Source organism: Artemia franciscana, unplaced genomic scaffold, assembly GCF_032884065.1.
Source record: "Artemia franciscana unplaced genomic scaffold, ASM3288406v1 Scaffold_1033, whole genome shotgun sequence".
NCBI classification, from domain to species: Eukaryota; Metazoa; Arthropoda; class Branchiopoda; order Anostraca; family Artemiidae; genus Artemia; species Artemia franciscana.
The window spans coordinates 153859-177494 of record NW_027062727.1 but is presented as its reverse complement, the minus strand read 5'-3'; the positions used below and the strand labels follow the sequence as shown (position 1 = coordinate 177494).

The 23636-nt window shown below is 35.2% G+C and overlaps 1 protein-coding gene across 1 annotated transcript in view; it reads left to right on the top strand.

Moving 5' to 3' along the window:
* Positions 1-2476: 2476 nt before the first annotated feature.
* The window catches only part of LOC136042298 (uncharacterized), an 86722-nt gene continuing 65562 nt past the window's right edge, over positions 2477-23636 (top strand). Inside the window, exons 1-6 of the mRNA XM_065727246.1 lie at positions 2477-2492; positions 5061-5401; positions 8264-8468; positions 19239-19541; positions 20397-20699; positions 21721-22023. Of these exons, the coding sequence (XP_065583318.1) occupies positions 2477-2492; positions 5061-5401; positions 8264-8468; positions 19239-19541; positions 20397-20699; positions 21721-22023 (1471 nt within the window). The remainder of the gene's footprint in view (positions 2493-5060; positions 5402-8263; positions 8469-19238; positions 19542-20396; positions 20700-21720; positions 22024-23636) is intronic.

Below are 23636 nucleotides of genomic sequence, written 5' to 3'. Positions count from 1 at the left end.
AAAATGTAATGCCATATTCATCAATCTGGCCTGAGGTCCACACTTTCCGTAAAAACCGAAAAATAACGGGACAAAACCAAAGTGTTGCTCTCGCAACACAATTATTCATATAATTAAACTTGAGTGCTAGATCTTCATCTTCAGATTGTGTTTTCTTTTATTGGCAGGCTTTTTTATTCTCTTTCTTAAGAACCCATTGATTTAGGATACGGTTTCTGGAAGTCATTGATAGGGGCATGATAAGAATGGATCACGGGAGGGAAGACACATTATAAAGGGGGTTTCGGGAAATGTTTTGGACATTTGAGTTTGCCGAGTAGGATTTGGGAGAGCTAATTCACATGCCCTATCTCATTGAGCTGCCTGACCGTAGTAAGATGCAGGGTAAAATACTATCTTCCTAGAACGAGTTCCGAGTGGAATATTGTCTATGTTATTCAAACAAAATGTGGAAGTCAGAAACTACCCAGACTGATAAGGTTGACGTAGGCTCTCTGATTCACAAATATCAATTATCTCAAACTCTATCGTCCCTGCAAGACAACTTGGAAAACTATTGAATTTTTTTATTGTCCTTGTCTCCCGCCCTTTCGTCACTGACTACCCCAATATTACCCCTATATTTTGTTTATTATTACCCCGAAATTATGGGGAATAAATAGATAATGACCATATCAACGTCTATCCTATCGTATATTATTTCCTCTATCGTAGCTACAGTTTCTTTGACAGAAACATATTTCCTGGGACCCATCTGTAAAACAGAAATGATCGCCTGCTACAAAGCATGTGGAAAATTTTAGGTATGCGAAACACCAAAATTTTCGGGTTGGGAACGCTTTTGGTTAACTGATACTGCATCCTTATTTTTATAGATATTTTAGTGCAATTGTTTCATAGATTCGAAGAGTGGTGATAATAGAACAACAAAATGCAAAAACAAGAGGTTTCAACCACTTGCCTTCCATGATATTCCATTAGAAACAGATAGCTTTCAAAAACTTTTTTTCCATATTTCAAAAAATCCAGAGAACCAAACTAAACCGAAGTCAAGTCCGAAAAAATTTGAAAATTTCTCTGATACTTATGACAATTTAAGGGACGCTTAGAATTTGCCCTAGTTGCTACCGTCTTAGTCATAAAAGTTTAAAGTAAGGCGTTCTCAGATGGGAACGCTGGACGCTACTGGGTTAAGTTAGAAACTATTAAAACATGTGTTTAAACAGTATTTTGACCGTGTATCGGCAAAAACCCCTAAATTGAGATAAGGCAGAACATCCAAGACCATCCATTTCATAAGTGAACAATATCATCATAAGAAAACGGTGTATCTCTACTTAGGGTCTATTCTGAGAATGTTTTTCACCGCTTAAAGGGAAATTAAAAAAAAAAGGACCTAACTGGTTCCATCGAGAGGAATCCTCAGAATTTATCATTTAGGACTTAATTGAGCGCAGGAGTTCAATATACTGATCAAACAGAATTAGTTAAGCCTTATGAATTCGCTTAGAAAAAATATAACTCAAAAAAGTAATTTTGCCTAGAAACTGTTGATTTACTGTCGACTAGTATTGAGAAAAATATCAATTATTTAATAACTCTAAAGAAAAAAAATAGTCCGGTCAACTCATTCAGAAAGTCTCAATGAAACCATAGTCATTTATTCATCAAAGAATCTGCTCGCGTCTGTTGTTAATACGCATTTTACTGCTATAAGAAAATATTGTTGGCTTTCAAAGAGGTTTTTTTGTCATTTTACATCAGGACCAACCAGATTCACACAAATGAACTGGTCTGACGAAAGTGTTATCTACACCCCTATCATTACGTTCGAATCATATTGGCACCCTTGGTCCAGTGCCCCCCCCCCAAGATTTTTCTTTAGATCCGCCCTGCCCGTGTCTTGTAAACTTACGCTCCATTCAAGCACATATGATATCTAACCTTTTATGCCATTAATATGAGATATATTTACCCTTTTTTTCGCGAACATAAAAATGTTTCTGACCTAATAAATCATTAATAGGAAAGGCGTATATCCCATTGTTTTTGCGAGCTAAGACTTTATGCAAATTGATTTGCCAGGAAGAACTTTATTTACATAAATCATGACCTTGTATTGGAACATATGCTAATTCTTTTGGCATTATATTTGGAGCATAGCTATTTCCTCACGCCCTTATGATAGACTAGAGCAGGATTCTGAACACATTTCATTGGAGCAAAAGAGATATCCGGACATTCCCCCTTCAATTAAATGTGTGATCAAAATTTGGTGAACATTATGATATTGTAAACCGATTGATAAGTAGCAGTCGGAGATATCATCGTAGTTATTATGTCTACAGATAGGGGCAATCATATTACTTGTAATGGGTACAGATAGAAACGACTATTAGAGTGTATTATGGATACAGATAGGAGTGATCATAGTACCTATAATAGCTAAGGATAGGAATGACCTTTGGAACGTATTATGGGTACAGATAGAGGTAACCATAGCACCTATAATGGTTACAGATAGGGGTGACCATAGTGCCTGTAGCAGCTACAGATAGGGGTGATGATATTACCTGTAATTGCTACAGACACTTTGACCAGTAGTATCTGCAGTGGCTACAGATAAGGATGGCTATAGTACCCATAAAGGTAAATAAGAGAGAACATCGGGACATATTACGGATGCAGATGGGCCAACCGTAGTACCTGTAATGGCTTCTATAAGATCAAAATATCCAAGTTCATTTTTAATGCAAAGGAGAAAAAATACTTTGTAGAGTGACTTGCGATTTTTAAGTTTATCCGGGGGTTAGCAGTTATAGTTCTTCAGTTTGACGTTTGCCCTATCAGTAACAGCCTAGGTAATGGAAATTAAGATATAAATTTACAAAACGGTTTAAAGTCGTATTTGGTTTCACTTTCGAATTATATTCTTAAGAAAAAAAAAGTTATGAGTAAGAATTGACCAGATAAAAAATAACAAAACATGGAGCAAAGGAAAATACATTACTTTGTGCTTCATTCAACAACAAGTGATGTCAATAAAGTAGTCTATCTACTGTGACTATCTGTGAGAAAAAAGAAAAAAATATTGGTGACTTATAATTACTGCAAGGAACCACAGGAAGGGACATTCTATCTCATATACAGAATCCTTTTTGGTCCTTTTTAAGTTTTAATTACCTTCCTTAATATTCTTTAAAAAAACTTTTTTATGGCGCTTGGTATTCACCAAGTGACATGTAGCGATCGCAAATTCTGTCGGTCTGTCTGTCTGTCCCAGTTTTGCTAGTTTAGGCACTTCCAGATAAGCTAAGACGATAAAACTGTGGAGACGTCTCAGGGACCAGACCAGATTAAATTAGAAATAGTCGTTTCCCTGATTCGACCATATAGGGTGGGGGGACAGACGGTTAATTTGGGAAAATAAGAAAAAATGATGTATTTTTAACTTACGAACAGGGGTGATTGGATCCTAATGGAATTTGATATTTAGAAGGATATCGTATCTCAGAGCTCTTATTTTAAATCCCGACCGGATCCGGTGACATTGGGGGGAGTTGGAGGGGAAATAAGCACATTGGGGGAGAGTGAGAATAAGCACAAGTTTTTGATACGTGATTGACATAATTGGAATGGATCCACTCTTTTGGGGGAGCTGGGGGGTATTTCCAGTGCTTTTGAGAGTTCGGTGCTTCTGGATGTGCTAGGACGATGAAAATTGGTAAGCGTGTCAATCTGCACAAATTGAATTGATAACAATTGTTTCCATGATTTGACCGGATCCAGGATGCTGTGTTATTGGGGGGAGCTGGGGAGGACCGGAAATATTGGAAAATGCTTAGAGCGGAGAGATCAGGATGAAACTTGGTCACAAGTCCTAGATACGTGATTGACATAACCAGACTGAATCTGCTCTCTTTTGGGGAGTTGGAGGGGTGTTATTTTTAACTTAAGAATTGGTGACCGGATTTTAATGAAATTTGATTTTATAGAAGGAACTTATGTCTCAGAACTCCTATTGTAAATCCCGTCAAGATCTGGTGAAATTTGGGGGGGGGGGGGTAGTTGGAGGAGGAAACCGGAAATCATGAAGAACGCTTAAAGAGGAGAGATCAGGATGAAACTTAGTGGGTAGAATAAGCAAACATCGTTGATACGTGATTGACATAACCAGACTGGATCTGCTCTCTTTGGGGGAGTTAGCGGTGGGGTCCGTGCTTTAGCAAGTTTGGTGCTTTTGGACGTGCTAGGACGATGAAAATTGGTTGGGGTGTCAGGGACCTGCAAAAATTTACTTGATAAAGTCGTTTTCCCCGATTTGCCCGTCTGGGGGGATGAAGGAAGAGGAAAAATTGGAAAAATGAGGTATTTTTAACTTACGAATGGGTGATCGGATCTCATTGAATTTTGATATTAAGAAGGACCTCCTGTCTCTGAGCTCTTATTTTAAATCCCGATTGGCATTAAGCCTCTGATTTTCCTTTTATATCAATCTATTGATTCTTAGAATTTTGCTAGAGCTCATGCCATATGAGCTCTTGGCTCTTGGCTTTTCCGGCCTCGTCACAAATGCCATATGAGCTCTTAGCTCTTGTTCTTTCATGAAATTTATGATCATTTTCAACTTACGCTTCAGAATTTCCAAGATTTAATGAGGCTACCACCGATACATACCAACAACTGTGTAATATCAAATGGTAATTATAAATAGTTGTAAATTTATTGGTAGGGATTTACATTGGTAATGTAAAAAATCACCTGAGAATCGGAACACTCCACTGGCATTTAATTTATTTCATGAAGTAGAGAGGGTCTACCTTACAACACAGGGGGGAAACCAAATCCTTTATTTTTGCCAGTAAGTATTAAGTTTGTTTTAGGCAGCGCAAAATAGGCAACAATTCAGAATAATTTGGAGAATAAGAATAACCAGCTTTCCAGAGTTCCCACAGAAAGTGGGAAAAGAAATCTTCTTCATCTCTGAAAGATATGACTTCAGAACACTCTGTGGTAATGATGAATAGCATTGTCATTTAATTTTTAACTTAATATTCAAGAAGCATCATTAATTCAATTATTTACTTACTGCTTAACTCTCTTTTCAGCTGACAAAGAAGTTTCGAATGCTGTCAAGCCTCTTGATGCCAAGGACACCTATCCTTCAACTACTGCTATTATAGATGCCAAAGGAGCCCGTGAAGTTGCAAATGCTGTTAATATCCTTAAGGAAGAAAAGAATGTTCAACCGATAGGACAAGAATTTGTGAAAGAACTGAAGACGGACGAAGGAAGTTTTGTTAACTATCATTGCAAGTTATGTGATTGTCGGATCACTGATCCTACTGCCAAGGATCAGCATATTAAAGGGCGTCGCCATCGCTTGGCTTACAACAAAAAGGTGAACACACCTCCTATCTATGCTGCGTTTTGAATTAAAAACACAGTAAGTGTGGAATGAAGGAATATGAGTGTCTATGAAATATTTTTGGGGTTGTAGTTTCAAATACCTTCCTTTTCTCTTATTTTGGTACGCTCGTAAGGATAATGTGACAATTGAAACATAATTACAAGTTAATTCTATTGATAACAAAATACGATTTGAATAAAAATAACAGTTATTCTGTATTCCTGATCCAAATTATTTTCTTGTTGGTAGTAGTGGTGGTGGTGGTTGTAGTATTAGTGGTAGCATGCCAATATTGCCTTTTGTATCATCTTCCTTAACATTTCCTAAAAGTTCCAAATTAATATACTCAGTCATTCCTGAATGACTGAATGACAACCTTGTGACAATCCATACACAAATGGCATGTTTCTATTGAGTTCAACACTCTCCTCAACATTTTCAGAATAGATCACCTGATTTTCCTTCATCCTTTTGGAAAATTAATTTTAAATATGTATACCTTTCGTAATTACAAGTGCTATAGGTAAATAATGAAAAAAGAACCTAACGTGTAGCCCTTGTCCTGAGGACTGCAGGGAGGTGGATATCCCCAATGACATCATTGCTGTTCTTTCCAATAATGCTTAAAAAATTGCTATGCTAAAATTTTGATCGTATGTGTTTTGGGAGATGAAACACATGGGAGGGGGGCTGGTTGCCCTCCATCCTTTTTTGACTCTTCTAAAGGGCACTAGAGCTTCTGATTTCCAATAAAATGACCCCCTTTTCATCCAGAAAACTCTTCCATAAGAAACAGTTATTTCTCAGGGCATAAGTTACGTCACTTGCTCCTAGGCCTTAAGGGGTTTTGTTCCCACTGAATGCATTTTTATTTGACATTTGGACAACTGTGAACAAAAAGACTGTCTCACCATTTCGATCGAATACAGTTCAGGAAAAGATCAGGTATCAAAGTATCAGGGGGGGGGGGGTGCTGTCTTCCATCCTATTTGATTCTTGAAATAGAGCTAGAACTTTATATTTCCGATTAAATCACACTCCTTCGAAATTCTTATAGCCAGTTCTTCCATCAGAACTTTTTATGCCCCAGAACACAATCCTTGGTTCTATACTCGGGGGAGCTGTGTCAACACCAAAGGCCTTGTTTTGTGATCTTCGGACTATTCTTTGAATAAATGACTAGCTCAAAATTTGTATTGGTTGGATCTGGAGAAAAAAGACATGAGCAGGGGGGGGGGGCGATCTGATCGCTTTGACTATTAAAAACAGCACTAAAGCTTCTGATTTCTTTTCAAATGAGCCCCTTCCAAAGTTTGTACTACCACCCTTTTCATAAAACCTTATATGCCTTCGGGGCATGACTTACAACCCTTGCTCTGAGAGCTGTATGGGGTTGATCATCCTTGAAGACCTAATTACTGGATTTTTCATCTATGCCTAAAAAATGGCTACCTTAAAATGTTGTTTGGATGTGTTTTGGGAAATGAGGCGTGGAGTGAGGGCTGGTTGTCCTCAAATCACTTTCGACCAGTAAAAAGGATAATAAAACTTTCCATTTCCGAGCTAATGAGTTCCTTTTGAAGCTTTTGCGACAACTTTTTCTATACTAGGTGCCCTGGTCTGATTAAAAAAAAAATAATAATAATAAATAAATATTGTGCCCTTATGGGTCTTTACTTTGGCAGTGCAATTGCAAACTTTATGATAGAGACTACAAAGTTTGTGTAAAGGCTTAAAAATTAGGAAACACTTTTGTTGTTGTCTATTTAAAGCCCCTAAAATTTAGATCAGCACGCTCTTAGGGACTGCGAACTCCACTTAAGTATTTTTACCATTAGTTTAAAGTCCCAAGGAAGAAAAAGTGAAGATTCTGAGAAAGCTAGCTGTAATTAAAATGAAAAAAAAAATTATGGAAAATAAGATGCCAATTAGACAAAAAAAATGGTCACTAACCGCGAAACCACTGGCTGTGCGTTGAGCTCCAACGCTAAGGATTTTCATTGTAATCCCCATACCTTTTCTTGGGGGAATGAAACTCTAAGGATTGCCAAAATTCTTACTTAGAAGGTCCCATAAAAATATGAAGTTAAGATGCATTAAGATAGATTAAGAAAATACTAATCATAGTACAAAAAAAACGATGTTTGGAGAAACAATAGTTACCTAATGAAAGCATTTTCCCAGGATCAAACTGTTTGTGTTTTAAACTAGAAGAGTTGGCAAGATGACGTAGAAAGTATTTAGAAGGTTGGTTTTTTGTCATTTTTGAAAGACCGCTTGAAACATGACACACTTATAAACCTTAAAAGATTGACGCTAATTGAGTTTGACAGACTTTAATTAGGTTTTATTAATTAAAATGCCCCTTGGAATTTTTTTTTATGAGATAATGGGCATTAGAGAGAAAAATGGCACGAATCTGCTATTATCCGATATACTGTGATGCAATATCCTCCCAAACAAAACTGGATAAAAATATGTACTATATAATGAGGAAGTGGGTATTGTCAATGAGTTTGTCCAGAAATGCTGTGTAGCGGCCCTTAGAAACAGCAAAAACAGACCCATATAAATATTAGAGAAATTAGTGCCATGAACGCGCCTAACATCAGGTTTGGAATTACAAAAATCCTAAAAAGTGACCCTTGATTATATACTTTTAGAGGATATATAAAAAATCCTTTTATCTCACATAACCAAAACGCTTTTGAAAATGTAATTATTGATTTTGGAGTTGCCATTTTTTCAACAAAACAATATATTATGAATTTTTCTTTGTTAATTGTACTAATAGCTAAATGTCACCGAAGCTAAGGCTGACTTCTATATATTTGTTGCTGTTTTTTTCTTTAGGTTTCTTCAGAGCATTTGGATGGACAGAAGCACAAGAACAACGAGGCATTAGCGAAAACTGACCGAATTGCTATTGCTGTACCAAAAAAAGCTGCACTTCTTCGCTGTGAGCTCTGCGATATTGCATGCTCTGGATCAAATGCATATGCTGCCCACATTGGAGGTGCTAAACATCAAAAAGCTGTTAAACATCATACAAGACTTGGTAAACCCATACCATCTAATGAGCTTTATTCATTTTTTTTTATCTTTTTACAATCCTCAAAACAAATAGGCCTACCTGTCAAATAGATCTTACTGAGATTAGATGGTCCAAGACATTTAGAATGACTTAAGCAAAGAAAAAAATTGAGTAACAAATCAAATCACTCAGGCAATCTGTATCATAGGCAGTGCATTAACGCTGCCTAAATAAAGAGCGATGTGGATACAATGGGTTAGTTATTTTTTTCTGACCATTATATTTCTAATAGAAAGAGTAACGGTCCAAAACAAGAGAATTTGATTTGAAATTGAAGGTTGTAGTGCCCTTTTTGAGAGTCAAAAGTGGCTGGAGGGCAATAAGCACCCACACCACACCCATCATTTTTCCAGACACAATCAATCAAAATCTTGAGATAAATATTTGTTCAGTAGTTGAATGTTCTAGTAAATATGTCTTTGGGGGTGACAGCCCCTCAAAAACATCCAGGATAAGAATCACAAGCTATAATAGTTGCCCAGTAATAACATATAAGATTGTTATGATAGAAGTGGTCGTATAAACTTTAGAGAGAGCTTATTTAGTTGGAAATTACAGTTTCTAGTGCACGTTTAAAGATTCAAAAGTGATTGGAGGGAAACTATCCCCCCTCCTTATACCCTCTTTTGCTTAAATGCATCCTATATAATTCTTTATTTAACTATTTTTTCAAAATTGTCCAAAGATCTTATAAAAATACCTTCAGAGTTGAAACAATTCTGCAGAGCCAGGTGGCAAGGGTTGTTAGTTATGCCCTGGGGGATACAAGGTTTTATTGATTGGATGATCGTATAACATTTAAAAGAGACTAATTTAATAGTAAATCTGAAATTTCTGGTTCCTTTTTAAGAGCCAAAAGTGATAGAAGGCAACTAGCCCCCACCCACGTGCACCCCTTTTTGTCAAATGGTATCTGATCAACACGGTGTAATAGCAAATTTGTTCAGAATATTCCAATGGTATACAAAAATGCCTCCATGGTTGACAAAACTCACCAGAGCCTTGGGGTAAGGGTTGTAAGTTATACCCTGAAGCTATTCAAGGTTGTTTTCTTTTTAATGGGTGGCCGTATAAACTTCGGCTGGGGCTCTTTTGATTGGAAGTTAGAAGTTATAGTGCCCTTTCAAAAAGTCAAAAGTGATTTCAGGGCAACATATCCCCTAGATCCATCAATCCCCCCCCCAAAAAAAAAATATCCAATCAAAATGTTGATACGTTTATTTTCTTCAGCATTGTTGAAAAATGTAGTTATTATGCCTTTGGGGATATCACCCCCCTCAAAACCCTCAAGGTAAAGGCTATAAGTTATGTAATTCATTCATTGTTTGAATACAATACATATTATTGAGAAACATAAAAATGTTACAATACAATAATGCCTCCAGGGTTGACAAAACTCACCAGAGCCCCGGGGCAAGGGTTGTAAGTTGTGCTCTGAAGGCGTTTAAGATTTTTGTGAAATAAGTGGCTGCATAAACTTCGATTGGGGGTCTTTTGATTGGAAATTGGAAGTTAGAGCGCCTTTTTGAAAAGTTAAAAGTGATTAGAGGGCAACAGATCCCCTACACCCATCATTTCCCAAAACAATTATCCAATCAAAATGATAATATATTTATTTTCTTCAGCGTTGTTTAAGGGTCCAGTAATTATGCCTTTGGGGATGTCACGCCCCCTCAAAACCCTCAGGTCCAAGACTGTAAGTTACGCAATTCATCCATTGTTCACAAATTAATATACATTATTGATATGGAAGCGACAATACAACGATGCCTCCAGGGCTGAGAAAAATCACCAAAGCCCTGGGGTAAGGGTAAATAAGTTATTCTCTGAAGGCATGTAAGAATTTTGTGAAATGAATGGTCTTACAAACTTTGGCAGGGGGTCTTTTGATTGTAAATTGTAAATTATAGCACCCTTCTGAAAAATTAAAAGTGATTGGAGGGCAAAAAATCCCATACACCCATCATTTTCCAAAACAAATATCCAATCAAAATGTTGATACATTAATTTTCTTCAGAATTGTTGAAAGGTCCAGCAGTTATACCTTTGGGGATGTCAGCCCCTTCAAAATCGTCAGATCAAAGGCTGTAAATTAAGCAATTGATCCATTGTTTATATATAATACATACTCCTGTGAAATGTTTGACCCTCACTTTCAAAAAAGGCAAAATATATTTAGGTGAACCTGTCAGAGAATGGTGAGGGGAATGTTGAACTAAGTCAAACCACGTCACATATCTACGAGTTGTCAAAAGGGTGTAAGTCAGACATGACCGGGTCAATTATAACTTTCAGGAAACAATAAGGGAGTAGATCAATTAATCAAAAAGGTAATATTCACAAGCTACTACTACAACTCTAACTACTATTGCAACTTCTTCTACCACTACTGCTACTACTACTACCACTAAAACTACTGTTTCTGTAGCGAGTACTACTAAAACACGTTACGTATATGTGAGTTGTCAAGAGAGTGTAAGTCAGACATGGCTGAGTATACTAATTTAAAACTTTCAGGAAATAATAAAAGAGTAGATCAATTGATCAAAAAGGTAATATTTACAAGCTATTACTACTGCTCAAACTACTATCGCAATTTCTTTTACCACTACTGCTGCTGCTACTACTACCACTAAAACTACTACTTGTGTAGCGGGTACTACTAACGCTGATGATATTGGAATGAAGATCTGAGGAATCGTTAGGGAGAAATTGTGCCAAATTAAAACGAACTCTGTGCATACTGACTTTCAATTTCAATCATACAGACTTCTGATTCAGCTGTTTCTGCAAAATGTTTGGAGCGATTTACAGTAACAAGATCAAACTTCTGGGGGATCATGAGTGGGATGTTCAGCTGATCGAAAGGCAATATGTACCAGTAACCACTATCACTAATAATGCTGCTTCTACTGTTGCTTCTAATGCTAATCCGACCCTATTAGTCCTACTACTGCTCCTACTATTACCACTACTACTATGATACTAGTACTATTAAGGCTACGCGTAGGGAGGTGATAACTTATCAGAATATTGAGAAGGAACTTGAACTAAATAAAAACACGCTATGTACTTGCAGATTGTCGAAAGAGAGTATCTAAAGAATTGATCTGGGTAACAAATTGTAGCTTAAAGGGTAGAGCAATTAACAAAATCGTAATATTTTCATACTACTAATAACCCTACTACCACAGTTACTACTACCTACTACTACTACTACTGCTACTGCTACTACTAAACTACTCCAACTACTAATTCAACTGTCACATCATATAAGGCTAAGAGCGCTAAGATTTAAAGGGCGTCAAAAAGGGTCAAAAGGGCATATGAGCAATATTTTTGGAACAGCAAACCGTATAAAGGCAAAACTTCTAAAGTAAAACCGTATTAAGGTATCATGAGGGGTTCATTCAACGGACCAGAAACATGTACATGCTACTACTGTTATTGATGGGACTGATATTTATGTTACTACAACTCCTAATACAGCACTATTGCTACTACTACTTCTCCTAAAAATACCAATCCTGCCATGAACCTAGCTGTATTAAGGCTACGTCTGTGAAGGTAAAAAATTAGAGAAAATATTGAGGGGAAATTTCAACTAAATCAAAATACACATGTGCATGCAGATTATTAAAAAAGAGTTTTTTAAAGAATGGATTTTGGTGCTAATTTTGAACTTAGAGAGAAGGCTCAAAAGGAAAGATAAATTGTCTTAAAAGACATTACGTGCACGCTACTACAAACACAACTACTATTACAACGTTTACTACTGCTACTATATCTATTTCTTTTGTAATTACTTGTACGACAAATAATAAGGTGATAATTTTCAGAAGTAAATGAGTATTCAAGCTATCAATAAAACATATCAGCAATTTTATTGCAACAGCTAATTGCATTAAGTTGAAACTTCCAGGACTTGCTGCTTGGTACGTTTAACTGAACAAAAGGCAATATATCAGTAATACAGCTGCTGCTAGTACTAGTGCTATTACTGTTAAAACAAATACTAATGACACTAACACTAATACTAGTACTGTGATTTCTCTTAAAACTATGCCTTAGAAAAACTTAATTACAACCCGCTGTTTGTTGGCAGATTGTCGAAAGGGCATACCAGCAATGTGTTAGGAACAGTTTAGTGTGTGAAATTGAAAGTTATAGGGCTTCTTGTGGGGGATGTTGGACTGCATCTCATTGGTAGCATCTTATTTTAATGCTTCTAGTACTACTACAACTACTACTTTTATCTGATTTTTGAAACATTTTTTAACAAAATGGCTATCTCGAAATTCTTATCGGATGGGTCTGGGAAAAAAGGGTGTGTTTGTTTGTTGGGAGGGGGGCTAGTTGCCTTAAAATGTTAAATGGTAAACTAGAACTTTCATTTCCTAATCATTTCAGCCCCCTCTAAAGCTTATACGATCATCCTTTCCACAAAAACAATAAATATTCCCAGGAGAGAAAGTATAACGCCTGCCCCAGGCCCTGGGTGGCTGTTTCGACCAAGGAGTTTTTGTTGTTTGATTTTTGAAATATTTTTAACAAAATGGCTATCTCAATATATTTTGTCAGAGGAATTTTGAGAAAAAAGAGCATGGAGGCTAGTTGTCCTGCCATCACACCTTACTCTCTAAAGGGGGACTAGAACGTCCGATTTCCAATCGAATGAGCCACCTTCAAACTTTATACGACACGCTCTTCCAAATGAAATAACTCTGGGAAAAAATAAATAATAAATGAATAAATAATGAAACATTAGAGCCTAATGGCCTTTACTATAGGCATCTTTACTATATAGTGTTTCCTTTGGTTGACGTGGGGCTACTCTTAAAAGTGGTGAAACTATATTTCCTATAGAACTCCTTTGGGCCAAATTTGTATTAACAAAAATAAATTTCCATGAAAGGTCTAGTCCTGGGTGGGATTCTGCATCCAATCCATAGGCAATTTGCGTTGGATTACTTTGTTCAACCTTTAAAATTTGATTTGTGAATCCTAGCAATTCCCGCAAGCGATTTGACAAATCAATAGACTGGGTACTCGCAAGTTAAGTAATTGTTACTTAATTATGATTTTTGCTGTTATTGAAACGAATATTTGAAAGAATTTTTCCCAACTCCTTAAACTCTAACAAACGTCCCTCCATTGTGCTGTAGTAGGCTACATAGTATTATTAATTAAAAATTAAACTCCATTTTTCCAAGGGGTTCTGTGGGATGAAAAAGGAGTGTTCCAGCATAATACAAGTCATTCCAATTTGTCATTTTCTATCTAGAATATCAAAGGAATTTGTAAAATGTATTTCAACAAGTCCGCATGTCCTGTTTGACACGTCCAACTGAATAGGAGGTGTCATTCTAGTGAAAAAACAACAGATGCTATTTTGATTAATATATACAGGATCATCAACATCCGAACTTACGTGGTAATAAAAGGAATTTTTATCACCTGACGTGACTTATTTGCTATATTCAAGGCTAATGGCTATTGTCATAACCAAAAAGCTTCACGTGATAGTGACGCTTTCCTTAATTATACATGTTTTTATAATCCTTTCAACAAGATACTTTTCCGGGCCCTTACTAGCTGAAGCTCCTACCAATGAAGCGACCCAGGAATGGATTCCCCCTTAATGTATTCAATTTCATATTAAAAGGGTCTAGTTTGCTGAAAATTACGAATCCCAAATAATTTACGAGAATAATTAAATTACCCTTTTTCAAATACTGCTTTAGTTCTATGAATGCAAACAAAACACCAAATTGAAAGTCGGTTTCAAGAACTGCCTCAAGTTCAACTTGGGACAGTTTGTCCTTTTGCATAAAGTCTATATTTCTGGAGTGTTATGCAGATCCAATGAGGGGAATTGTTCTAAGTTTGAACTAAAAACTCAAGCACAGGTATAAGCGAAAGGTATTAAATTGCGTACGATATTATTCTATTTTTAGTCTTAAAGTGTGAATAGCCTTTTCAGCAATGCTACGCTTCATGTGGAAATAGCTGTGATAATGAACGATCTTTATTGTTTCCAACACTTACTTTACTACAGGCTCTAAAATTTCGTTGCCGCTGTCTTTCTGTACTTCCTGAAAAGGTAAATATTAAAAGGGTTCATTCAAATGCTTTCCTTGACCTTAAAGGACTTCACTAGCTTTTTTAATTTAAAGGGAAACAATTTAAAAAATGTTTAAATATATCAATTACTATTAATAAGTGTTTGTAACATATATCAAATTTTACAAATTGTTTTTCTAGCACTAGAGTATCAGCTTGAGGTTTCTCCCTAGGGTTGGATATGTTGGGGGAACTTTTCTTGGAGGAATATCTCATGGGGGAAGAAAATTTTCATGAAGGGAGCGCAGAATTTCCTAGCATTATTTAAAAAAAAAACGATGAAAAAATAAATTTGAGAAAGTTTTTTCAACTGAAAGTATGGAGAAGCATTAAAACTTAAAACGAACAGAAATTATTACACATATGATGGGCTAACCTCCTCCTAATACGCCGCTCTTTACGGTAAAGCATTTTTATTAATTTCAACTATTTATCCTACGACTTTTGTGATTCATGGGTCATTCTTAAGAAATTGGGACAAAATTGAAGCTTTAGTGTAAAGAGCGAGATACTGACGAAGGGGTGAACCCCCTCATATACGTAATAAAAACATGAGAATACAGAAGTTTGTTACGTAAGCTAATTTGTAAGTTACTTATATCTTTTACAAATAAAAACATTCGTAAAAAATTAAAAGTTCTAGTTGCCTTTTTAAGTAACTAAAAAATCAGAGGGCAACTAAGACTCCTCCCCCACTTTTTTTTCTCTCAAAATCATTTGAGCAAAACTATGAGAAAGCCATTTAGCCAAAGAAAAATTATATGCAAATTTCGTTTTAATTATTCATCTGAAGAGAGCCAAAATCAAAGCATACATTGATTCAAAAACGTTCAGAAATTGAATAAAAAAAAACAATTTTTTTTACGGAATGTGTGGAGCGGTATTAAAACTTAAAACGAACAGAAATTACTTCGTATATGAAAAGGGCTGCTTCCTCATCAATGCCCCGCTCTTTACGCTAAAGTTTTTTACTGTTTTAAAAAGTAGAGTTAAGAGAAAGAGTCAAACTTTAGCGTAAAGAGTGGGGCGTTGATGAGGAAGCAGCCCATTTCATATACGAATTAGTTTCTGTTCGTTTTAAGCTGTAATACCGCTGCTTACTTTCCGTTAAAAATTTTTTTTTTTTTTATTTAATTACATAAAGGTACTACTTCTGGGTCATTATCCTGTTTTTGATCGTAATGAATGTGTCCAATTTATACAACATCTTCCTGTCCTTTCTATTAATAAAATAGAACAAATGTTTTGGATGAGAAAAGTCCTCTCCCCTGAAGGGAGGGAAGGGGAACCGGAGCACTTATAGGAGGAAGATTCGGCCATGCCATGGCTATTTTCTTATGAATAAATAAGTCTTTTGTGAAAGAATGTGATTTTAAAATAGTGACTATTGTAAAAAAAACAAACTATTTTATTTAGTATCATAAGTAGTGTATACAATTTTAACATAGTGTTGCCAAAAAAAAAATTATAGCGCTATTTTAATTGTATTGTTCTTCTCCACAAGGAAAAATATTTATTGAACCGTCAGATATATTTTAGAGTTACATTTTGAATTTCAGTTGAGAAATATGTATCAATTTAAATTCTATTTAGATAATTTCTTTGTAAAATATGGATATCTGGCAATACAGCACTTCTAACAAAAATAGTTTAAAATCGTAATAAAACGTTTTAGGAAAACCCACAAAAAATATACTATTGTTATAGCATATGGCAGGAGTCATTTGATAAGATAAAGGCTATCACACCAGACATGAAACTCATGCATGGACTGGATATGTCTGATGCAATTGAACCAAACTGTGGACCATGGTATCCAGTGATGCTACAATGGTTCATTCTGCACTCTCATTGTGAGAAAAGTTTTGTAATTCTCGTCTTTCAAAACCCGTTTCATCAGAGCAAATGTATTGAGTAACTTGCTTTTGTTTGCAACTCCCTTACATTTACTGGGTTTCAAACGATTGAAGTCTCCTCATAACCCAGTGCTCAAATATTTCTAATATCTGTATACATTTAGAGTACAAATAAAAATCTCTAGGATTAAATTCGACTGGATCTCCTTCAGAGCACATGGGAAGATTTGCGTGTAGTATCAAGTATTTTTGACACTAAATTACTATTTTACTCCTATAAGAAATAAAAAGCTTACATCATGACACTGAAGGAATGAAAACAGACAGTTATTTAACTTCCTAGGTAATTCAAAATCTGCTCTAGGGAAAGCCGTACTCAAGCATGTCCAATGGAAACATGCTTTCACCAATAGAACGCTTGGAGGAAAATTTCATTAAATATTTTAATGATGAAAATATTACCGATGATAAAAAACTGTTTAAGTTTCAAAATGCTCTTCGACAAGTGGACAGACATAATTCCTACTGCTTGAGACTGGTCAATGTAAGCGTCATTGACAAATGTAAAGCACCTCGAAATTTTCAAACTTCACCATCCCTAACAACAATATCAAAACAAGAAAATTTGATGTTGTCCAAGGTTTTGGGGATCTATTACTTCAATCAAACATTTAGCAGTGCAAAAGGCTTTTTAGCTATTTCATGGAAGACATAGGCGTTCAAATTGACGGTAAAAGCAATCATGCTATAGTTCAAGACGGCACTTACAATTTTGGTTGATTTAATATCAAATTTGTATAGTTGGATATAAATAGAAAAGCCTTGATATTAACTCACCACAATCACTATCAATCAATAGCAAGCAAAAGGGTAGTGGGAACTTCAGTGCGTATTAGCGTTCAGAACGTTGAAGTTTTGAAACGTGCTTATGATACTATTGCTGTACCGTAAATTTTATGTTTCCCTGGCATACTTACTTAAGTCATGGGACTTCAACAGGGATTGCGGGAAAGTATCTGCAGAATAAACCAAGTTTGACTCTACATCAAAATAAAAGCGTTCGTGGTAGTCATTATAAAATAAAAAGCTTTTTTCCCATAGCAAACAATGGAAGCAGATCTTTTTATTCTAGAATACAAGAATTTATATGACATAAAAGTTAAAACTCGTGATTTTCCAATCATTACCGAAGCATTGACAGAACCATTCAACCCCATTTAATATCCCTTTGCCACAACATCAGACAAATAATTTGCCAGTATGAATCCTTTAAATTATGTCATCAATAAAAAACTTCCTGTACGTAAGAATAGTGCCTTCCAATTTAACTATTCAAAAGAATAGAGTAAGTTTAACATAAACTCACCCATTGAGAATGAGAAAATTCATCTCAATGATAATCTGAGAAATAGTCTTGGTTTCAAACAAAATATAGTTGGTGGTAGAAGTGAAGGTGTAAGCAGTGGAACGGATTGGGTATTTTTCCAACAGTTTACACCCGGCTTCACCTTCTACAGTTGCAAATGTATTAAAACTTCATTTGTCAAGACCTTGAACAAAAGTGTTCAACACTTCTTACGTGTTCCTGAACAAAATTTCAATCAGAATGACATTAATGGCTGCAACATAAATCATGTCTAATATATACCCGTAGATAATTCATATTTTGAACTCTATCAGTTAACATTAAGAAAAGAAATATCTGATCCATTTGTAATAATGAATGAATTGGCTGTGACTATATGTCTTTTCAACCCATTTGGGATGGCTAATAGAAAAATTATATTTGTTTATCCTGATATTGACTGCTATGTTTCTGCTCTTAAGCCAAGTTCTGGCTGCCACAGATATCGCATCTTCTATACCGCACCACTAGGGCTCTGGCAAATTTTATAAGGAAAGTGTTTTGTAGCTTCTCAGATCTAGTGCACCATCCATTCATGAGCATTTAAAAACTCAACAAATTGGTAAAGGTTTAAAAAGGATCACCTGATGGATCATCCTATGAAAATTGAGTATTTCACAATTTGTTTAGACAAAATAATTGTCTACATAAATGAAACCATTATGAGCACAACAATCAAGAAAACAATCAAGGAAAGTTTTGATTTTATCTGATTTCATTTTTATTTACTTAAATCTATTTGTTCTATAATCAACAAATTTATAGGAAATTTTCTAAATGGTTGTGCTAAAGATTAGTCACAATTGTAGTTACATTTCCATTTTTAGTTTCATATAATTTTTGAAAAACTAAGGTTTTCTGCTTTTTACTAAAGTACTTTTTTCATGCTTTTCAACTAAAGTATTCTGAATCAGCAACGATCAACAGCAAGGATTTAATATGAACATAAAATGAAAATAAAATGATATAGTTTGATAAGTGAAAATAAAAAAAATACTCATGTAAATTAGGTCATCCCCTCTTGAGGGGATGACCTAATTTACATGTTCTAAGTAACGTCTATTACTTAGAAAAACATTTATTTAAGCCCTGGGAACTTTGAATGAAATATTTCATTGAATGCTAAATTTTCTTCGTTCTGTCTAAAAAAAAATTCCGAAAAAAGACTTTTTGAATACTTTGTTAAAATTATTTTATCTCTTGAGGAGCAATAGTGTAAAATTTAAATTTTCTATTGCCTGGTAAAGCATTTGCATCGGTAAGAGTCATGTTGTAATGGGATCAGAGCGTCCCAATTGATTCAGATCAGTTAAATGAAAGAAAAGGCTACAATGTGTTTTTCGTTTGCAGGTGCAACAAAAAAAGCAGCGAAGCATGATGTGGCATCCCAAGTTCTTCAAGCTTTTTATCCTAATGTTACAGCTACTGAAGATTCAAGTTCATCCAAGCAAGAGCCTGGAACTAATCAGGCTTTAGCTGACGAAATCTCAACAGTCCGTCCAGTCGTACCTCAACTACCAAAAGACTATGCATCCCCTGCTGATCGTCTCTATAGGCTTGACTCCACATTGGTATTCAAAGATGAAAAAAAGGATACACTTTATGGATTCAACTGTTCAGTCACAAAAGATGGAAAAACTTTCACTGGCAGAGGTTACTTTTTGAAATATAAAAAAAAAATACAATTTATTTACTCTACCCTAAATTCCATGTATTTGTCCGTGTCTGGCACAAATTCTATTCTAAGAAAGAATTCTAACTAAAAACATGGTTTCCAAACTTTGGCTGAGCATATGTTATTACACTGCAGCTGCAGCTTCAAATTTAATCTGAATCTTTCGAAGCCGTGGAGTGTCACATGTTTTTAGTTCAATTTTGACTGGTTTTGCTTTCCCTCCACTTTCTTGAATGTTGCTAACAAAACTCTGTAATTACATTTAAAGGGATGTCTAATTGAATATCCAATTCCAATTTTTCCCAATTGTTTAAGGTACGTAAGGTTTGTTTAAGTTTCCAACAATCGTTTTTTCCAACCAGCTCCAACAATCGGATTTCTTTTCCACCATTCTTATCACTTTGAAGACTGATATCAAGTTGTTTTTGTTTTTTCTTCATTATGTGGCTTTAAGAAGAAAATTTTGATTTCAGAAGTTCAAAATTTCCAGACTCACAATAGAGCTTATGAAAATAAGGTAATATATAGTCATGTTTATTACAAACACCACATTTTGAAAGCAGTCTATACAGTGTGAAATAAAAAAATAATAAAAATAAAAATCATACTTATTATGATTTTAAATATGTTTGTGACTACTACTACTACTACTAACTCACCGCAGCACCAAGCTACCGGAGGCAAACACAGATACACTCCTTCCCCATCTAAGTCTATTCACAGCCTTCTTTAAACCATTCCAGAAAGTTCCCATTTCCTTGAAATCTTTCTTTTGGTCTTTTGTCAAATCGGTTAAATAAAAGAAAAAGCTACAATGTGTTTTTCGTTTGCAGGTGTAACAAAAAAAGCAGCGAAGCATGATGTGGCATCCCAAGTTCTTCAAGCTTTTTATCCTAATGTTACAGCTACTGAAGATTCAAGTTCATCCAAGCAAGAGCCTGGAATTAATCAGGCTTTAGCTGACGAAATCTCAGCAGTCAGTCCAGTCGTACCTCAACTACCAAAAGACTCTGCATCCCCTGCTGATCGTCTCTATAGGCTTGACTCCACATTGGTATTCAAAGATGAAAAAAGGGATACACTGCATGGATTCAACATTTCAGTCACAAAAGATGGAAAAACTTTCACTGGCAGAGGTTACTTTTTGAAATATAAAAAAATACAATTTATTTACTCTACCCTAAATTCCATGTATTTGTCCGTGTCTGGCACAAATTCTATTCTAAGAAAGAATTCTAACTAAAAACATGGTTTCCAAACTTTGGCTGAGCATATGTTATTACACTGCAGCTGTAGCTTCAAACTTAATCGGAATGTTTTTCATTCAACTTTGACTGATTCTCCCCTCTCCCTACCTTTTAAAGATCAGTTGCTAACAAAACTCTATAATTACATTTAGAGGGATGTATCATTGAATACCCAACTCTAATTTTTCCCTGTTGTTTAAGGTACGTAAGGTTCGTTTAAGGTTTCACTTAACCAGCTCCAACAATCGAATGTCCTTTGGTTATCCGTGTCACTTTAAAGATTGATGTTAATTTTTTTTTTCTTCATTTTGTGGCTTTTACAAGAAAATTTTATTTCAGTAGTCCAACATTTTCACACTCACAATAGAGGGTTCATCAAAATAAAGAATATATTTAGTCATGTTTATTACAAATACTGCATTTTAAACACAATCCATACAGTGTAAAATATAAAAATAATTAAAACATAAAAACAAACTTATTATGATTTGAAGTGTCTTTTGTGACTACTACTACTACTAACATCTCAATGCATCGCCAAGCTACTACAGGCAAATGCAGAAACACACACTCCTCCCCATCCAAATTTCTTCAAAGCCTCCTTCTTTAAACCATCCAGGGAGTTCCCATGTCCTTTAAATCTTTTTTTTTACTTTCGTCATGTCGGCTAAATGAAAGAAAAGGCTTATTATGATTTTAAATGTGTTTGTGACTACTACTACTACTACTAACTCACCGCAGCACCAAGCTACCAGAGGCAAACACAGATACACTCCTTCCCCATCTAAGTCTATTCACAGCCTTCTTTAAACCATTCCAGAAAGTTCCCATTTCCTTGAAATCTTTCTTTTGGTCTTTTGTCAAATCGGTTAAATAAAAGAAAAAGCTACAATGTGTTTTTCGTTTGCAGGTGTAACAAAAAAAGCAGCGAAGCATGATGTGGCATCCCAAGTTCTTCAAGCTTTTTATCCTAATGTTACAGCTACTGAAGATTCAAGTTCATCCAAGCAAGAGCCTGGAACTACTCAGACCTTTGCTGACCAAATCTCAACGATTGACCCAGTTGTACCTGAACTAACAACAGACTCTTCCTCCCCTGCTGATCGTCTCTATAGGCTTGACTCCACATTGGTATTCAAAGATGAAAAATGGGATACACTTCATGGATTCAACATTTCAGTCACAAAAGATGGAAAAACTTTCACTGGCAGAGGTTACTTTTTGAAATATAGAAAATAATACAATTTATTTACTCTACCCTAAATTCCATGTATTTGTCCGTGTCTGGCACAAATTCTATTCTATTCTATTCCAACTGAATAGGAGGTGTCATTCTAGTGAAAAAACAACAGATGGTATTTTGATTAATATATACAGGATCATCAACATCCGAACTTAAGTGGTAATAAAAGGAATTTTTATCACCTGACGTGACTTATTTGCTATATTCAAGGCTAATGGCTATTGTTATAACCAAGAAGCTTCACGTGATAGTGACGCTTTCCTTAATTATACATGTTTTTATAATCCTTTCAACAAGATACTTTTCGGGCCCTTACTAGCTGAAGCTCCTACCAATGAAGCGACCCAGGACTGGATTCCCCCTTAATGTATTCAATTTCATATTAAAAGGGTCTAGTTGGCTGAAAATTACGAATCCCGAATAATTTACGAGAATAATTAAATTACCCTTTTTTAAATACTGCTTTAGTTCTATGAATGCAAACAAAACACCAAATTGAAAGTCGGTTTCAAGAACTGCCTCAAGTTCAACTTGGGGCAGTTTGTCCTTTTGAAAAATTCTATATTTCTGGAGTGTTATGCAGATCCAATGAGGGGAATTGTTCTAAGTTTGAACTAAAAACTCAAGCACAGGTATAAGCGAAAGGTATTAAATTGTGTACGATATTATTCTATTTTTAGTCTTAAAGTGTGAATAGCCTTTTCAGCAATGCTACGCTTCATGTGGAAATAGCTGTGATAATGAACGATCTTTATTGTTTCCAACACTTCCTTTACTACAGGCTCTAAAATTTCGTTGATGCTGTCTGTCTGTACTTCCTGAAAAGGTAAATATTAAAAGGGTTCATCCAAATGCTTTCCTTGACCTTAAAGGACTTCACTAGCTTTTTTAATTTAAAGGGAAACAATTTAAAAAATGTTTAAATATATCAATTACTATTAATAAGTGTTTGTAACATATATCAAATTTTACAAATTGTTTTTCTAGCACTAGAGTATCAGCTTGAGGTTTCTCCCTAGGGTAGTTTGAAATAGTGTTTCTGATAGGCTGAGGACATTTTCTACGAATTTTGGGCAATGAGTAACTTTCCTCTTTTTCTGAAACGTTCTTTTGGTCTTTTTAATGAAACGCCATTCTTCTTTGCAAGAATTAAATAAAAAGAAAGTTTTTTTTAACTGAAAGTAAGAAGTGACATTAAAACTTAAAACGAACAGAAATTACTTCGTATATGAAAGGGGCTGCTTCCTTATCAACGTCCTGCTCTTTACGCTAAAGTTTGGCTCTATCTCTCAACTGTACTTTTTAAAACAGTAAAAAAATTTAGCGTAAAGAGCAGGACGTTGATAATGAAACAGCCCCTTTCATATACGAAGTAATTTCTGTTTGTTTTTAGTTTTAATGTCGCTTCTTACTTTCAGCTAAAAAAACTTGTTTTTTTTTTAATTTAATTTATGAACGTTTTTGAATCAATGCATGTTTTGATTGTGGCTCTCCGCAGAGGAATAATTAAAACCAAATTTGCAGTATTTTTTTTTGTGGCTAAATGGTTTTCTCATAGTTTTGATCGAATGGTTTTGAGAAAA